This window comes from Opisthocomus hoazin, chromosome 4, assembly GCF_030867145.1.
Source record: "Opisthocomus hoazin isolate bOpiHoa1 chromosome 4, bOpiHoa1.hap1, whole genome shotgun sequence".
Classification (NCBI taxonomy): domain Eukaryota; kingdom Metazoa; phylum Chordata; class Aves; order Opisthocomiformes; family Opisthocomidae; genus Opisthocomus; species Opisthocomus hoazin.
The window spans coordinates 88579931-88597282 of record NC_134417.1 but is presented as its reverse complement, the minus strand read 5'-3'; the positions used below and the strand labels follow the sequence as shown (position 1 = coordinate 88597282).

General features: G+C 52.9%; 1 protein-coding gene across 1 annotated transcript; it reads left to right on the top strand.

Moving 5' to 3' along the window:
- Window positions 1-1007: 1007 nt before the first annotated feature.
- On the top strand, window positions 1008-16662 carry CSRNP1 (cysteine and serine rich nuclear protein 1). Its single transcript, XM_075419834.1, has 5 exons — window positions 1008-1117; window positions 8188-8383; window positions 10816-11075; window positions 11446-11742; window positions 12705-16662. Exons 2-5 carry the CDS (start codon window positions 8212-8214, stop codon window positions 13686-13688), a joined length of 1713 nt encoding a protein of 570 aa, XP_075275949.1. The 5' UTR covers window positions 1008-1117; window positions 8188-8211; the 3' UTR covers window positions 13689-16662.
- Window positions 16663-17352: the final 690 nt, after the last annotated feature.

The window sequence follows — 17352 nt, the reverse complement described above, 5'->3', positions numbered from 1 at the left end:
TCCCAAACCCCCTGTGGAACACAAATCCATCGTGGGGCCCAAGGCACGCCTGGGGGTCCCCAAGCCCATGCAGGGACCCAAACCCTTGGTGGGGTCCAAAGCCCTTTCAGGGGCCAAGCCTGCCTGTGGGTCCCCAGCCCCTGTGGTGCCCACAGCTGTTTCGGGGTCCAGGCTGTGCCTGCGGATCCTCAAGCCCCTGTAGGCTCCAAACCCCTTGAAGCATCCAACCCCCTTACAGGGTCCATACTGGCTCCGGAGTCCCAAACCCCCTGTGGGACCTCAGTCCACTGCGGGGTCCAAGCCATGCCTGGGGGTCCCCAAGTCCGTGCAGGGACCCAGCCCTGCTGGGGTCCAAACCTGTTGCGGGGTCCAAGCCTGCTCATGGGTGTCAAACCCTTGTGGGGCCCAAACCCCCTGTGGTGCCCACAGCTGTTTTGGGGTCCAAGCTGTGCCTGTGGGTCCCCAAGCCCTTGTGGGATGCAAACCTGTCAAGGCACCCAACCCCCTTTTGGGGTCCACACCTGCTCCAGGGTCCCAAACCCCCTGTGGTGCCCACATCTGTTTTGGGGTCCAAGCCTGCCTGTGGGTCCCCTGTGGTGCCCACATCTGTTTCGGGATCCAGGCTGTGCCTGGGGGTCCCCAAGCCCACGCAGGGATCCAAACCTTTTGTGGGACCCAAATCTGCTGCGGCGTCCAAGCCCGCCCGTGGGTCCCCAAGCCCTTTGTGGGACCCAAACCCCCCCCAAAGCACTCAGCCCCCGGCCGCTGGCCGCTCCCCAGCCCCTGAGGCCCCCCCGGCCCCTCCCGGCGCGGGGCGGGGCGTGGCCAGGGGAGGGCAGGGGGCGTGGCGGGGCCATCCCGCCGTCCCCTGACGCAGGGCCCCGCCTGGGCGCGCGGGAAGGCGGGGGGAGGCGGGAAGCCGGGCGGGCCGGTCGCGCGCCGGCCCCGCGCCTGTCACCGCCTGCGTCAGAGCCCGGAGTTTTCCACTGACGAAAAAAAAGGGGCAGCGCGGCGTCAGCCCCGGCGTCAGCCCCGGCCCCGGCAGAGCGGGAGGCGCCGCGCACCGCACCGCACCGCAGCCGGAGCCGCCGCGCCGAGACCCGCTGCCGCGCCGGAGGTAGGGGGAAGAGGGGAGCCGGGTCGGGGCTCGCCCCGTCGGGGGATGCGGCGCGGGGTCCCGCCTCGCCGTCGCGGGGTTGGGGGGGGGTCCGGCTCGGTTCCAGAGCCGGGCAGGCGCCGGAGCGGCGCCGGGCTGCTCCCGCCCCGGGTCCGGGGGAGCCGGCGGGGCTGGGCTGGCCCGGGACCCCCGGGGCAGCGGGACCGCGTTCTTCGGGGCGGGGGGGGGGGGGGGGTTGCTTCTCCCCCAGCCCTCCCGCACTTTCCCACCGGCCGAACCCCCTGCGCTGTGTGTACACACCACTGCCCATAGATTTACGCGGGTAGTAAATAGCAGCGCGGAGTTTTCCCCCTGTTAAGGCTCCGCTCCATCTCTTACGGCCGCGGTTCCGATTTTCTGGTGTTGGACGGACGAGGCGGCGGAGGGGTCGGGGGGGGGCAGGGACGGAGCCTTGCCGGCTCGCTCTTCCCCGAACCTGCCCGGCTGGGGATGCTTTCCCGTCGCTACAGCAACACCTACCGACGGGCTCGCGGACGGACCGACGGACGGGGACCGGCAGCCCCCCCCCCCCCCCCCCCCGAAACCCGGACTGCCACCGCGCACCTGAGAAAAAGAGAAAAAAAAATGGGGGGGGGAAAAACCCCCAAAACTACTCTTTTTACTGTTTTCTCAGTGTGTATTTATTTTATTTTTTCCTTAATTGCCCCCCCCCCGAAGTGTCTGTCACCTCCCAGTTACACAATGTCGCTGTAGGGAGGGGGGGACACACAGACAGGGACAGCCCCTTCCCAAAGCAGCCCTGCCTCGGAACGCCTGGGACCCCATCGCCTGGGCGGGATGGAGGGAGAACAGCCACTGGCAAAAAGTCACGCCGCTCGTGAACAGCCAGCTCGTCGGCAACTACTATTGTAATTTTATTTATTTTCTTTATTTATTGTGGTTTTTTTTTTCTCCACGAGAATTTTTTTTTTTTTCCCCCCTCCCCCCTTCCCCTCCGCTGGGTGCTTTGCGGATGAGGCCGGGGGTTTGATCTTTGGGATGGGGCGTTCGTTCTCCGCGCCGAGAGGCTCTGCAGCTCCCGGCAAGCCTTTAATAATTCAGCGCGGGAGGTTGTGTGCGTATCTATAGCAGGCAAGGTAATGCACGGCGTGTACCTACAGGAGGACAAATATGGAAACCTGGGGTGAATTATTCATGAGGTGTAATCAAATAGAGGATTTTCCTAGACAAAGCACACTTCGCCGTTTTCGTATTTATTACGGTGCAATCTGCGCTGAGTACATTTGAACCTGGTTTCGTTTGGGCCCCATCAGGTAACCTTTAATGTATTTGCTGATATTTCTTATTTACCTTTCAAGCTGTCAGCGAGAAAGAAGGGCTTGATAGAAAAATCTTGAAAAGCCTTTTTCTTTGTGGCCTTCCGAAAATTAGTAGGTGGAGTAAATGCTTCCGATGCTCTTCCCGGGAACGGTGTTCTGCCTGCTCGGTCTCTGGCAGGAGAATAAACTCGTGGTGCTACGAACTGATTCATGCTCCTGCTCCGTGGCACGGGGCACTTGGAGTTTTGCTGTTGCATAGCAGGCAGAGGCTATTTTTAACCGGAGCAAGGTTATGAAACCTTAGACCCAGCTGGGTGAAAATAATCTGGTCTGAACTGGAAAGCACGGCTTGCGTGGCTGGGAACACGCGCGGGACCGTGCCCTGGGGGATGCCAAAGGGCTGATCCTGCTCCCCTTGGCCCCGGTCGGCCCCGAAATTGGGAAGTGGTGTCATGGTGGAGGCTGTCACAGCGGCGCTGGGGAAACCACTTAGGTAAATATGCGAAGAATTAAAATAGTTAAATGAACGAGCCATGAATCAGTGTTGATAGCACAGTGATTATTAAGTAACCCAGAGGCGTTACTGGAATCACCGCTGCTGTTAGACGTCAAATATCTGGGATAGCTGAACGGGAGGCTCGGCTCCGCACCGGTTTTTGGCGATACTCGCGCCAAGGTTGCCTGACCCACAACAAACGGCGGCGTGCAACTACACACCGACCCCCAAAACTGCCCCAGGTTTGCTCCGCGAGCGCCGCTCAGAGCCGTACCTGGCTCAGATACACAGTGGTGTTTTTTAAACTAATATTTACTCCCTGCTAGACCTGCGCAGCGCCTGCGGCTGACGGGGAGGGAGCGGGAGCTGCTCTGACTCACGGCTCGGCGGAGTCGGTAACTCGCTCCTGGCGCCCGAGCCCTCGTCCCCGCGTGCCGGGAAGGGTCCGCTTTGGCTTCCCGGGCTGCAGGCAGGCGGCTGTGCTTGTAAAGCCAGCAAACCATCTCAAAAAGCCACTGGAAGAGTAAATGCTTTTAGTGCATTGCACTGAGGTTTGGAGGTTTTTTTGTTGTTTTTACCCAAATTGCTTTGCAGAAGAAAGTTTGCTATCAATAGCTCATGCGCGGATTTGGGATCCTTCCATTCCTGAGGATGCTCCACCGAGGGGACACCCCGAAATTTAAAATATCCTTGCTCATAGGTGTTCTCCTGCAGTGCCCTGGGAGTTGTGGCACAACCAAATGCAGCCGCTGGAGCTGCTGGGAGAAGTTTCCCTCGCCTCGCTTGCACTGCTGCGTTCGCCCGCGCGGCGCAGAGCACGCGTACGGCCCCAAAGCACAGCGCCGACACATCTTCTCCGCATACTCTGCCCCAAGCCGCGACGCCTCTGTGTGCAGTCCCTTCTAAATAGGCTAACTGGACACTGGTAGGGTTTTTAGTTGCCTTCCTCTGAGCTTGGCTAAGCAAATGCCAAACCTTCTTAAATCTAAATTACTCGAAATATTTACTGTTGAGACGTCGTCCAAGAGGAGGATAGTTAAAACATTAATTCCTCGCATTCCAGTGTGTTAGGGCTTTGCCCTGCGACTTGCTGAGTGCCAGAAATGGGACTTTGCAGATTCGATTCCCTTCCCCCCAGCTAGACAGCCACCCCTCCCTCCTCGTTCCCCCCACCCAAACTTTAATGCTTTTAAAAAAAAAAGGAGGGAGAGAAAAAGAAAGGAATGCACATCTGGGCTAAATATTTGTTAGAAAGTATTCCCAGGATAGTGGGAGTTCTGGTGCCAGAGAGGAATTCCTGCGGGTTTGATCCATTGCATTATGTACTTGTTCCAAAAGCTGTTTTCAGTAAAATAGATGAGTAAGAAGTCTTAGCCAAGAACAGAATGTCTTTTTTGGCAACTAAAAGGAAGATAGGATTATTTTGTTTCAGGTTATGTAAAAAAAAAAAAGAAGAGGAGAAGGTGGTAAAATCCTGCGCTCGGTGGTGCCTGCAGAGATTTGCAATGGCAAGCACAGATATATTTTTTTTTTCTGTTTCATGCTGCTGTGCACATTTTTGTGACTTCTTTCTACGACATCAACGCGGGTTTAAGATTACTTGCGAAATCGCTGCAGTTAAAATACCCTCGCTGTGTCTGAATTGGCCTCTGGGTTTTTCTGGCTGAGCGGCCAGTGATCTCGGCGAAGTGGCTTTCAAGGCAGCGTCCAAATCGCTGGCGTGAATTCTGCTCCCAGGTGCCGGGGCGTGGAGCGGAGGATCGCCTTTGCCTCGACAGCGAAACGCCCATCTGGAGGATTTTTTGGGGGTGGATACAAGTAGACGCCGATGGGTGCAGCCCCGCTACCACGTCACGTACAGCTCCTGAGAAGGGTTTGAAAACTTGACCTGGAAAACATCACAGCCATAAATCAGCAAAGAGGGGGAAGGCGTGAAGGGGGAGAATTAATGTGTTTTGGCTGGTGGGCAACAGGTTCACCGGCTTTTTCCCATTAGTTGAGAGTCATGTTTGCACGACACCTACTTTGCATTAACAAAACAATAGGTGTTTGGAATAAGACAGCCTGCCAAAGGTGGTTTTTTTCCAATGCATTTGGCTCATTCTTGCAGATGGGAGATGCACGCACTTCCCTTCATCCTTCTGCCAGACGTGGCTAATCAGCGATGATAGTATTTAAAATAAGTAAATAAAATTGTACCATCTTATACACAGCTTGCCTTGGCTCTGGCTTGGTCGCCTTCTCGCTCCTCCCAGAGTGCTGCAGACCAGGTGAACCCCACTAGAAATGGATGCCATCTGGGTGGGTTTGTTCTTTGGTCCGGACCTGGGAGTTATCCCTGTTTCAGCGTTGTGACCTTGGCTGTTCCAGCACCCTCCGGTGTCTCCCGCGAGGCTTGGATGTGGTCAGCAGCGCATCTCCCAGGGCGTTTGCCGTTGGACATGTGTCCTACAGGCTTTCATCCCTTGGCTGGACTGGGGCATCCTTCACCAGTGACATCAGACGTGTCCTTTGGAGCGGCGAGTGGTTGCTCTGCAGCACGAACTGATGCTCTTTGAAGCCTTGTGTGGGTTTCTTGGTTTTTTTGGGGTGCTTTTTTTTGATATTTTTTTTTGTTTTCCCCAAAGTTTTGGGCCACCCCAGGTGGACGATGGGGTCAGCTGGGATGAGCGAACCTCTGGCTGCAGCCCAGGCTTTGATTTGGACCCCTAGCAGGGATTCGGAGGTTTTCTTTGCTCCTAGTTGTTTCTTAAAGCAAATGCAAGGCAGAGCAGAAGGCACCAAAAAAAAAAAAAAGTAAAAGGTTTGTAAGTGCAGGCAGGTCGCTGGGTCGGGCGTCGTGGCTGCCTGCGAGCGCTGCTTTGCTGGGGCGTGGGCAGGAGAGGGGTTAATCCAGGTGTCAGGTAGGACGTGTGCTGCTGGGGCTGGAGGGTGGCCAAATCCACCTTCTCCCCATCTGGTCTGGATTAAGGCCAAAAAAACAACCACCCCTCCGTGGCAAAGCCACCTGCAGCTCCCGGGCTGCTGAGGAGGAGGAGGAGGGATGGAGGGGATCACGTCTCCCTGGCCCCCAGCTTCAGGGGGACATGGGGGAGGCGGTGGCCTCGTAGGCACGCGTTGCGGTGAATTACTAACTTTGGGCGAGGAACTGCTTCATCCAGAGATTATTATTTTTTTTTTTTGTGACCTTTTAGGGGACTGTTGTCTCCGGGGAAGCTGTTGGTAAACATAATTAGCGAGGGCTGGCACAGGGCTTTGCAGGCGCCGCGCGTGCTCCCGTCCTGCTGTCGAGATACTGGAAATCCCATCGTTGGGAGCTTCTGAAGCCAGGGTGTTTTCTGTGCAGCCTGCTCAGGGCTGTCGGGAGGGCGGGTTTAGTGGGTTTGGTTTTTTCTTTTTTTCTTTTTCAGAGACTTAAATTAACATCAGACATGCAAAAGAGAGTGAGAAAGTGCTACGGTTACAGAGAACAAAAGTGGCTGGTGGAGGAGTTTCGGCTGGCGGGAGGGGACGGGGTGCCTGACACCCCCGATATCTGTCACTGTCCCGGGGCTCTACCTGTCTGTCCCAATGTCATCCGCATTTTAGGGATGCTTTAGGTTTTGTGTCTTACCTCTGGTTTTGTGTCTTCACAGAATCACAGAATGTTCGGGGTTGGAAGGGCCCTCTGTGGGTCATCTAGTCCAACCCCCCTGCCGAAGCAGGGTCACCTACAGCAGGCTGCACAGGACCTTGTCCAGGCGGGTCTTGAATATCTCCAGAGAAGGAGACTCCACGACCTCCCTGGGCAGCCTGTTCCAGTGCTCCGTCACCCTCAGAGTGAAGAAGTTCTTCCTCATGTTCAGACGGAACTTCCTATGCTTCAGTTTGTGCCCGTTGCCCCTTGTCCTGTCGCTGGGCACCACTGAAAAGAGTCTGGCCCCATCCTCCTGACACCCACCCCTGAGATATTTATAGGCATTTATAAGGTCCCCTTGCAGCCTTCTCTTCTTCAGGCTGAACAAGCCCAGCTCCCTCAGCCTTTCCTTGTAGGGGAGATGCTCCAGTCCCCTCACCATCCTCGTAGCCCTCCACTGGACTCTCTCCAGTAGCTGGTTTTGTGTCTTACCTCTGGTTTTATTGAATTTATGTATTACCTCTGGTTTCATTGAAGCACGTGGTCGTGGCATCTCACGTCGGTGGGGCTCTCCCCTCCTTGCCGGAGAGATTTTCTGGGCTGGGGCTGCGTCTCTCCCACCGTGGTTGTGCCTCACAGCCCGGTGGGACAGGGTTGAAGCGAGTCAGTCCTCCAGCAGCAGCCTGGGTCTGGGCTTTGGGTATGGCTCACTGGCTTCAAAATAAGCTGGCAGGGACTTCTGCAGAAGCAGGGGCATCTGGCGTGGTGTTGCCAGTGTTTAAAAGGAGAAACAGTCCGTTGTCTATGCAAGAGCATCCCAGGCTTGGTGGGCTCTGATACCCGTTGGCCTACTGTAGGCAAAGCGTGTAGCTTTTGTGCAATTTGAGGAGACAAAAACCCCGCAAACTTCATAAAAGCAAAGGTTAAAAGAGTCAACAAAGTTATTTCTGTTTTTTCTTTTCTCCTTTATGATGAGCAGGGGAAAAGCATGCAGGAAATTTAGGAATCTAGGCAAGTACAGAGCTCCGTTGTTTTTAATTAGCTGCGTTGTTTTTTAATTGCTACTATGCTTGATACATAACCCAGCCTAAACAAGAATAGCTTATTGAATGGGGGACTGACTATGAAAGGCACCGTGAGGAGCAGGGCTGTTCTTCACAGTTGATATATTTGTATTTCAGTGCTTCATTTAATAAGTCTGTTTCCCCAGGGGGCTGTAGTAAGTAAATCATGCCAACAGATTGTTCTCTGAAAACTGGCTGATTTTTGTAATTAGCAAGACGTTAAAGCTGTAACTGCATAGAAAGCGATCTGGGTAAGGAGTTAACATGAAAGAATTAGTAAGCAAAATGTAATACTAATTGTTTGATAACATTTGTGTTGATTGAATTGGTTTCCGGACAGTTTGCTCTCTGTCATAGCGAGTTTTTCTGCAGCGTCGTAGAATGGGGCAGAAATTCAGCAGGTGTGCACGGCGAGGGTAGTGAGGTGTGGGGGTTTCTGGGGGGACCACTTTTTGGGAATCACACCTGAGTAGCCAGGTGGGAAAGCCTTGCTGGGGGTTAAAGCCATCCTGCTCATCACCAGACACTGCTGCTCTTTCCCTCGCTTTATTTTGCTTTTCTCCTTTGTTTTCCAGTTATATGAAAAATACAGCGTCACCATGAGCGGAGTGTTGAAGAGGAAGTACGAAGAGCTGGGGGATGACAGCACCTACTGCTCCTCCTCCTCCTGCTCCCCCCTCTCCTCCTCGGCATCCTCAGGCTGGGAGTCGGACGAGGAGAGCTCCCGTGGAGAGCCCAAGCCCAGCTCTGCCTTAACACCCAGCTTCACCCGTGAGTATCCCCGGCAGCCCCTTTCCTGGGATCGTGTGTTCCCACGCACAGGTTCTGTGTAGCGTGAGGGTGAGTTGTCACCTCTGTCCATGCAGAGAGCCCCTTGGAGCACAGCTTCAGGGGTGGAAGCGGCCATAACGCCAGCTCCATGGCGTTACACCCATTTATCCTCATTTTCTAATTGGCCCGTATCCTTGGGGTAGTCTTCCTCAGTCCTTCCTCCCAGCATTTATCATTCCTTTGTAATTTTTTTTGCTGGAGCCCAGATTTCCAGGAGTAGAAGCCTGAGCACCTGGGTGTGCAGACAGGGGCAGGTGCCTCCAAGCCGGTGCTGTAGGACCGTCCCACCATCCCTCAGTCCCCTGTCAAGCTATCCCATAGGCAAAAACTAAACAGACAGCAAAGGCCCGTGACGCTGGGTTTTAAAAATGATTAACCAGTAGCGTAATTACCACTTCAGAACCCGTTTCCTACGTAAGCTGGGTACTTTGCCAAAGAACATGACACGTTTGACATTGCCTCCGCTGTTAGTACAGATAAACGCTGTGTTGTTTTCCCAGCAATATCAGTTTTGAGAGCTTTTAGGAAAACATACAGAAGACAAGGTTGTAAAATCCTTTATCTGCCATCTGAAGGGGAAAATAAAAAGGACAATAGGGGAACATCTTCACGGAGGAGAAATAGTCCAGCCTAGTAAATTATCCTGAACACCCGCTGTATATAGCAGTTAAGGTCCACTTAGCAGACATACACAAACACGCAGTGGTCTGAAAAGGCTTTAGAAGTCTTGTAATAATAAAGAATCTCATTCTTGCTTGTCTTCCCAGGTTTTGTGACAAAACAATGAACTTTTTGTATTCTCTGGCTCAACTGGAAAAGGGTCAGGAATGGGAAAACAATTTCGGAGGGGGGGGCGTGGGGAGGGAGAAGCAAATGTCAAAGTGCAGGAGCTCAGCCAGTAGATGGTCGCGGTGGTTAACTTGCCTCTTGATAAAGAGCTAACGTTTTAGAAGACTGGGTCAAGGTTGTTATGAAAATGCAACATGCGGTGCAAAGATACCATCAAAGCGACTGCAGAGCCCAGTGTGAAAGCCTCAGCTATGCAGCAGAAGCTGCTGACGCAGCTGGGTGAACGCTGCTTTTGTTGGTTTTTTTTTTCCCCCATATGAAACCGAAATGCTGTATTTTGGCAAGCGAGACTTGTGAAATGTGGGTGCAGCTAACTGTCCGGTCTCGCACTTTCCCAGCCTTCGGGGCCAGCCAAACCAGCCGAGCCCCTGGCGTTTTCGGCAGCCTTTTCACTTGGCTCCCCACAGCAGGGCTGCCACCCATCCTTTCCGGGTTGGGGTGGTTTTTTTCCATATTCTCCGTGGTGGCAACCGAGACATCCATGCACCAGCAGAGAACGGAGCCAAAAAACCCCACCGCCGAGTCTGTGCGTCGCTGACTCTCACGTGCGTGCAGCAGGAAGAGCGGCTCCGTAACCCAGTACCGCCGCGCCCAGCTACGTTCGTGGAAACTCACTGACTCCAAAACTGCCCTGGCCGATTAGTCCACCTTCATTTGCTCCGTTTGCACGTGCAGACGCGCAGAACTGGGTACCTCTGGAGAGGCCCCGCTTTAAACGGTGTGTGGCGTGTTCCAGCAGTCTGAGATAAACCAGAGTCGTGTATTGCCGTGTTTACCCTGGGATCACCTGCATGAAGATCGACATCTTTGCAGCTGCTCTCGAATGAGTCTCTTGAGAATAAACCGTAGCTTCGTAGTTCCTCCCAGTGGATGGTGAAAGGAAGTGCCACAAAAAGAGATGTTCAGACCCCACCTGGACGCGGTCCTGTGCAGCCTGCTCTAGGTGACCCTGCTTTCGCAGGGGGGTTGGACTAGATGACCCACAGAGGTCCCTTCCAACCCCTGCAAGTCTGCGATTCTGTGCAAAACAGCCGTTCAGGCTATTTTCTGCCCTGCCACAAAAGCTGGAGCCGCGCAGCGCTGGGGCGTCGGTGCTCTGGCATCCCGGGAGCAGACCATGAGCTCCTGAACGCTTGGGTTTAGAGCAAGACAGGCACGGTTTGTTACTTGTTCGTTACGCTCTGCTGCACGTGAAGAACAAGCAAATGTATGTTTCCTGGAGGAAGTCAAGCGGGAAGGAGAAGCAGCAGCCGTTTCCTTGGGTGAATCTGCTCAGTGACTCTGATGCATCAGGACTTGGCTTAGCTTCCTCTCCATCCTCGTCCCACCTTTGAAGTGTTAGATCCTAAAACAGCAGAAGCCATCCAGCGACGCTGTAACCTTGTCCCACCATGTCCCTGTTGAGAGAGTAATTGCAGCTCCTGCCTGTTTGTAACATTTACAGCCTGTTTGTAATATTTCTGTTCTGTCTGCGGGATGGCAGCGCTGACTTTGTGCTTTTTTTTTCCTTCCCCCATTTTTAGCCGCGTCTATCCTGAAGAAATCCAAGCGACTAAAGAAGAACAATGTGGAGTTTGACCGGGTCACTGTGTTTTACTTCCCACGCTGCCAGGGGTTCACGAGTGTGCCTAGTCGCGGGGGCTGTACCCTGGGGATGGTGAGCAAACACAGCTCCTCCCGGCAGTTCACGCTAGCGGAGTTCTCGAAGGAGCAGGAAAACGTTCGTCGGGGGAAACTCGAAGAGAAATTGAAAGAGGAGAAGTTGGAAGCGTTGAAATGGAAAGTGAGTAAGAGCGTGGGGCTGGGTTGGTGAGGGGCGGGTAGCTGTCATGAGTTAACGGCCAGTTTTTAATAGGAGCCTCTCTGAGACCTGGGGGCACTGGTCCTTCACCCTGTTTGGGTCTCCAGAAAACACAGGCTCTGGCGTGGGATTTTCAGCTTGGTTCTGTACCCTTGAAAAGTGATGGAAAAGACACTGAACTCCACGTCAGGTGTCTGTCAGGTCTCTGGGGGGTCCGACGCAGATGTTGGTCCTGGTGTCGGCCACCATGGAGGACAGATCTTTCCTTTCTTGTTTCTCCTGACCTGGGGGTGCTGGTGGCTCCATGTCCCCAACAGATCCCTAATGCGTTGCCTGTTCTTTTGGCCCTCAGTTAACCATGAATGGCACAAAGGAGTCAGAGGAGGCCAACCAGCTCACCATCGAAGACATCTCCGACGACGACATCGACGTCAGCAACGTGGACCTGGAGGACGGCTTCTTCCTCCAGCCCTACCCCGCCAAGAAGAGACGCGCGCTGCTGAAAGCCGTGGGGGTGAAGAAGATCGACAAGGAGGAGAAGCGGGAGCTGCACAACATCCGTCTGTCCCGGGAGGACTGCGGCTGCGACTGCCGGGAGGTCTGCGACCCAGAGACCTGCAGCTGCAGCTTGGCAGGCATTAAATGTCAGGTACTGCCCTCGCCTCTGGGCATGGGGAGGGGGGAAAAGCCACGGCTCCAGCTGACGTCTGTGTTAAAGCAGGGGTTTTTTTGAGCAAGCAGGACAGAGTTAGGGCTGTAAAACACATCCGTTCCCGCCCGCGCTCGGAGCGAAGCAGGCGAGAAGAGCCCTTGGAGATGCCCCCCAGGCTCGAGAGCGTCCGCTTCCCAAACCGCACGTGCGGCCGTCCCCGCGCTGCCGCTGCAGCCGTGGGGATGTGCCTGAGCTCGCGGCGTGGACTCTTCTCCTGCTTTTATTTATTTATTTTTTTTCCCCCTTGGCGTATATCACAACTCCCAGCAAAACATGAGCATCAGCCCACAGCCACCTGTGCAGACCACCTGCAGAGTGGGATAATCCCTCTGTATTCAATTACCTTATTGCATTTCTTGTTTTATTTCTTACGGGTGCCTGCCCAGCTGTGTCTGGGGAGCCCTGTTCTGGGTGCTGCTCGCTCCCTCGCTGCCGTGGTTGCAGGCTGGGGGTGCTGCGGGGCGGGTGGGTGCAGGTGGACGGGCGCTGGGTGTGCGTGTCACTGCTCCCCTCTAGCAGCTGCAGGGACGTGGAGGTGCTGCCGATGCCTGTTGAGCAATTTGTCCTTGTCTCAGCGAGGGGCAGAAGCTCATGATATGGATCAGGCATTAAATCTCATGACGCAATATATAAAAACTCACGTTTGCGCCCTTATGTCTCCTTTTGGAGCATTACATTTTGCTTTTTTGGAACCTTTCAACTTCAGCTGTACTGAAATCCAGCTTTTTTATGACAACCCTTCAAAAGAGCAGGGTGTCTTTTTTTTTTTTTTTTTATAGTCTGCTTTTAAACCCCTCAGCTGTTACTTGGTTTCTTGGGGCGGGCGAATCTCGGGCGGTTTTGATTTTGCACTGTCGGGTTCGGTCCTAACCCTCCACCTCCGCTTCTCCCTGCCCCAGATGGATCACACCTCCTTCCCCTGCGGCTGCACCAAGGACGGCTGCGGCAACACCGAGGGCAGGATCGAGTTCAACCAGGCCCGCGTGCAGACCCACTTCATCCACACCATCATGAAGCTGGAGCTGGAGAAGCAGCAGCAGAGCAGCGAGAAGGCGGCGGAGGCCGAGCCGCCCTTTCGGGAGCGGCTGCCGCCCTTGGGATGCGCGGCGGGGAAGGGCTCTTTGGAGGAGCGTGCGGTGCCGCTGGCGCCCGCCTTCCAGTTCAGCCCCGACCTGGAGGCCCTGGGGGAGAACAGCTGCAGCAGCGACATGACGGACTCCTCCATCTCCTCTCACCCCAGCGAGGACCTGGAGGAGCCCTACGAGAGCCTCCCCTCCGACAAATCCCAGTCGGACGTGGATGACGACGGCTTGGCGCGCATCCTCCACTTCAACGACTCAGATGCTGAGGAAGAGGGTGGCCGCGGCCAGGGTGACCTGAGCTGCTTCCACCCCGCTGACTTCTTCATCGAGGACCACAGCGGCGAGGCCAAGCCTGTCCCGGGCCACTTGTCCCACCTCTCCGAGTGCCTGGACGAGAACGCCAACCAGGACGGCGGGGCTTTGCTGGAGGATGCTGCCCACGCGCGCTGCGACGGGCTGTCCTGCTGCACCTCGTCCCCTGCCGAGCCCTGCTCCAAGAGCTACGCTGACCTCAGCCTTTCCTCTGACTCCTTCGATTTCTTCCAGTCCTTCTCGGACTATAACTTGGGACCCCTTTACAACTCCTTAAAGGAGTACGAGAACCTCGATAACTTCTCAGCGTTACAGTTTCAGTTGCCGAATTTCCCCGGCTTCCCGCAAGCCGGAGATCAGGGCTCCTGTTTCTTGGAGTCCCTCATTGGTTTGTCTGAATCCGTCCCCGAAACCCCGGCCCCTTTCACAGACAATCAGCTTTTGGAGGATGCCATCAAGTCATCGCTGATGGAGACGGTGAAAGTGTGAAGCGCTCGGGTGGCAAGGACTGGCGCTGCAAGGAAAACCGAGCAGTCGGATGGGCAAACTTTCACCGAAAGGATGATGTGCTACTCAAAAATAAGGAGGAAAAAATAACGGAAAAAAAAAAAAAAAGACTTTCTACGCAAACAAACTATTTTTGGTCTTTATAGAACGTGGACATTTTGACATACTGCAGCTACAATCAGTTCTCTCACTGTTTGTGCAAAAATTTCTAACCTTTCATGGTGGGGTGGGGTGGGGAGGGAGGGGAAAAAGACTTTCACGTATGAATTTCCTTGTGTTTTGTATGAAAAGACCTGTTGGGAAATACTCCTCGCGAACGTTGCCAGTCGTACACGCAGCCCCTTCTCGAAATGTTTCAGCGTTGCAGGAACTTTTGAAGACGACTTTTTGAAGCTGTATTTATTGTGAAAATTTGTGGTTTGCGTAAGACTTAGCCCAACACGCTCTTACGTTTAAATCGGACAAGGTTTACAGGAGAGATCCACACACTATATACATCATCATTCTTCATCTATTTATTGCAAATTCCCGAATTTAACTCGCCACCGAAGCTTGAACTAGCATGAAACCTTATTTAAATTGGTAATACCTCAGATGTATTATGTGTACAATCACAGGTTTTTTTGCATAATATATCTGTATTTATTTATTTTCTACCTGTAGTACATGAATAGCACTGTGGTTTATCAACGCCCTGGAAGGGCAATACGGTCTTCAGCAGCCCCCGTCCTAAAGCCGACCGTGGTTTTTCTGGGTGTGAAAGGTGTTGGCTGTTTGGTCTTCACTTTGCATTTCGAAGAGAGCCGAATGCACGCGGGTGGGAGGGCAGGGGCAGGGGAAACGCTGGTGCAGCGTCCTTTGGTTGCTCTCAGCCCTCGACTCGACATGGTGACGGTGTCTGAGCTCCGTCATCGCGCTGTGGAGAGCGAAACAAGCAAAACCTTCGACCGTTCAACGCAGAACACGAACTAGCTCTATTTAAACAAAACGACCCTGACTCCCTTTTCATAAATTATTTTGTAATTTATTTAATTTCCGAAGGATTTGGCCATGAGATCTTTCCCGATCCGTTCTGGTGCCTGCATATGCAGAGGAACCATTAGCAGCGGTGGGGGGGGATAGCGGGAAGGGCCCTCCGGCCTCCCCAGCGTCGAGGGCATCGCAGCTCCAAAATCCAGCGGGTCGCACTGTTTATACTGTTTTTCCTTAAGATAGATAAATCGGGTAAATCAAGTGAAATAGACGGATAGGAAGGTTATTGGGTTCTTTATCCTTTGAGTACATTTTTAGAGGGAAGAAGAAATAACACCTGAAAACAAAGCTGAAAAACTTGAAGGCTTTTTTTTTAAGGAAATGAGAGAAATCGTCGTGTTTAGGAAGGGTGTGGGGGGCCCTCTTGGCCTTTGGTTGTTTAAATCGGTCTGAGAACATGACACTATTTGGCCATGAGATTAGAATCATAGAATGGTAGGGGTTGGAAGGGACCTTAAGGATCATCTGGTTCCAACCCCCTGCCATGAGCAGGGACATCTTCCACCAGACCAGGTTGCTCAGAGCTCCATCCAACCTGGCCTTGAACACTGCCAGGGAGGGGGCAGCCACAGCTTCTGTGGATGTAACTGGACATAAAATCTGTACGTCGGTGATACACTAAGTGCCTACGCCAGCGGTATGGGGGAAAAAAAAAGGACTTTAAAACCTCCCGGCTTCAGATCCGCCTTTGGAAGACGCAGGGTTTGGTGATGGGAGTGATTCCTGGCATTGCTGGCACCGGGGGCAGGCGGCAGCTGGGGCGTCCCAGCCCGGCGGCCCTGGGAGTGGGGTGCTGGTGGGTGCAAATACACCCAGGTGGAGGGAAGAAAATTCCCAAAATACATATTGGAGGATTTTTCCATTGGCTGAACTGTTTATAACCCTGACGACATGGATGGTGCTCTTTGGTACCTGCTGTTCCACAGGCGCCTCGTGCAAACCTGCCGGCGATTTAGGAAACTTCTGGCATACGAATATGGCGAAGGCTGGGTTGTTTGGGTTTTTTTTTAATTTTTATTATTACTATTTAATTGTACATATTCTCTGGTATTGAGCCGGTCAACTTGGAAGCGGAGCTGACCCGCCATGGCCGCGAGCGGGCGCTCACCCCACGCTCGAAGCATCACCCCTGGGGACCTCCCCGCCGGGTGGGAGGGCGACTGTAGGAATACTACTGGCAGATGGAGGATTTCCTGGATATATATATATATAATTATTATTATTATTATTGTTATTATTTTTTCTTGTCGTCGTTTCTTTAGACTGAAAAATCCCCTTCAGTTATCTCCTAGGTGGTAGTTTCTATCCTTCAGACTGCATCAAAAATACTGACAGTTGAAAGTCTGGTACCGTTCTGTATTTATTGGCACTAATATATTTTATAACATTCCTAGGTTTCTCTGCATATATATATATATTTATATATATAAAATATATACATATATTTTATATATATACACACACTTTTTTTTAAAAAGGAATGACGGGGACAGACTCCTGCCTTTGTGGATTTTTTCTATAATTTATTCTTTTTATTTGTGTTGGTGCCAAAAAAAGAAAAAAAGATTTTTTCTCTTTTTTTTTTTTGTTCCCCAGGGCACTGAATTGTAAATATATATTTTTTTTTTCTACTTGGTATCTGTGTAAAAAGTTGCCTGTTAAACAGTTTAAGAACTGGGTATTTATTGACACAATCTGTAATTATCTAATGTATTGATTGAAACGCTTTGGTTTCAACATAGCTTTATTTTAGCTTTCTTTGTGTATATATTGTGATTATGTTGCTTAAAGGTACAACTTAAAAAAAAATGCTTTATTTTTACCTTATCCATTTGCATTTGTTTATAAAAAAGCATATTTGTCTACAGCTGCTGTCGCTCATTTCATCAAAGCAATATGAAGAAATTTCCATTACACTTTCAATAAAAGAATTTTGTTTGAATATGGCAGCGCCTTCGCCCTTTTTATCCTTTACAGTGGCTCAAAAATGTGTGTGATCTGTGTGTGCACGCTGTGCTGTGTGTCATAGTTGTCCCTTTTCTTTGTTTGTTTTTGGCTTTTTTTGCCCCCTTTTTGAAGCTAATGGGTGCCCTGGGGTTCCCACCCCAAGTGTTGAGATGGGCAGGAGCAGCCCTTGTCCCAGCCTGGTGTCCTCCAAGAGGCTTCTCCTGAGCTTGGGGAACCATTGCTTTTCTCACCGCCCCCCAAAAACAGCTCAGGGATAGCATCCCCCTTCACATCAGGGAAAGGCACAGGGGGGGTCTGGGGGGCTGAGCATCGCCATGGGGCCAGTCCTGTAGCAGGAAACCAGTTGCATGGTCGGTCCCCGGAGCGAAGGGGACATCTTCCCTGGAGGAGGCGTCGAGCCGAGGCAGCTCCTCCGTCCCTGTGGAGCCCTTCTCCATGCGTGGCAGCTGGGCATGCAAAGGGGGGGACTTCCCAGACAGTCTCCGAGGTGTCCCTGGGTCCATCACAGCCTCCACGTCACCCCGAAATGAGGCAAGGAACACCACCAAAGCCCTGGGTGGTCACACGGGAGAAGCTCTTTGGGCAGCTGGAGGTGCACAAGGGATGCCCCAAAGTCCTGAGTTCATCCAGGGATGGGTCTCCTCGC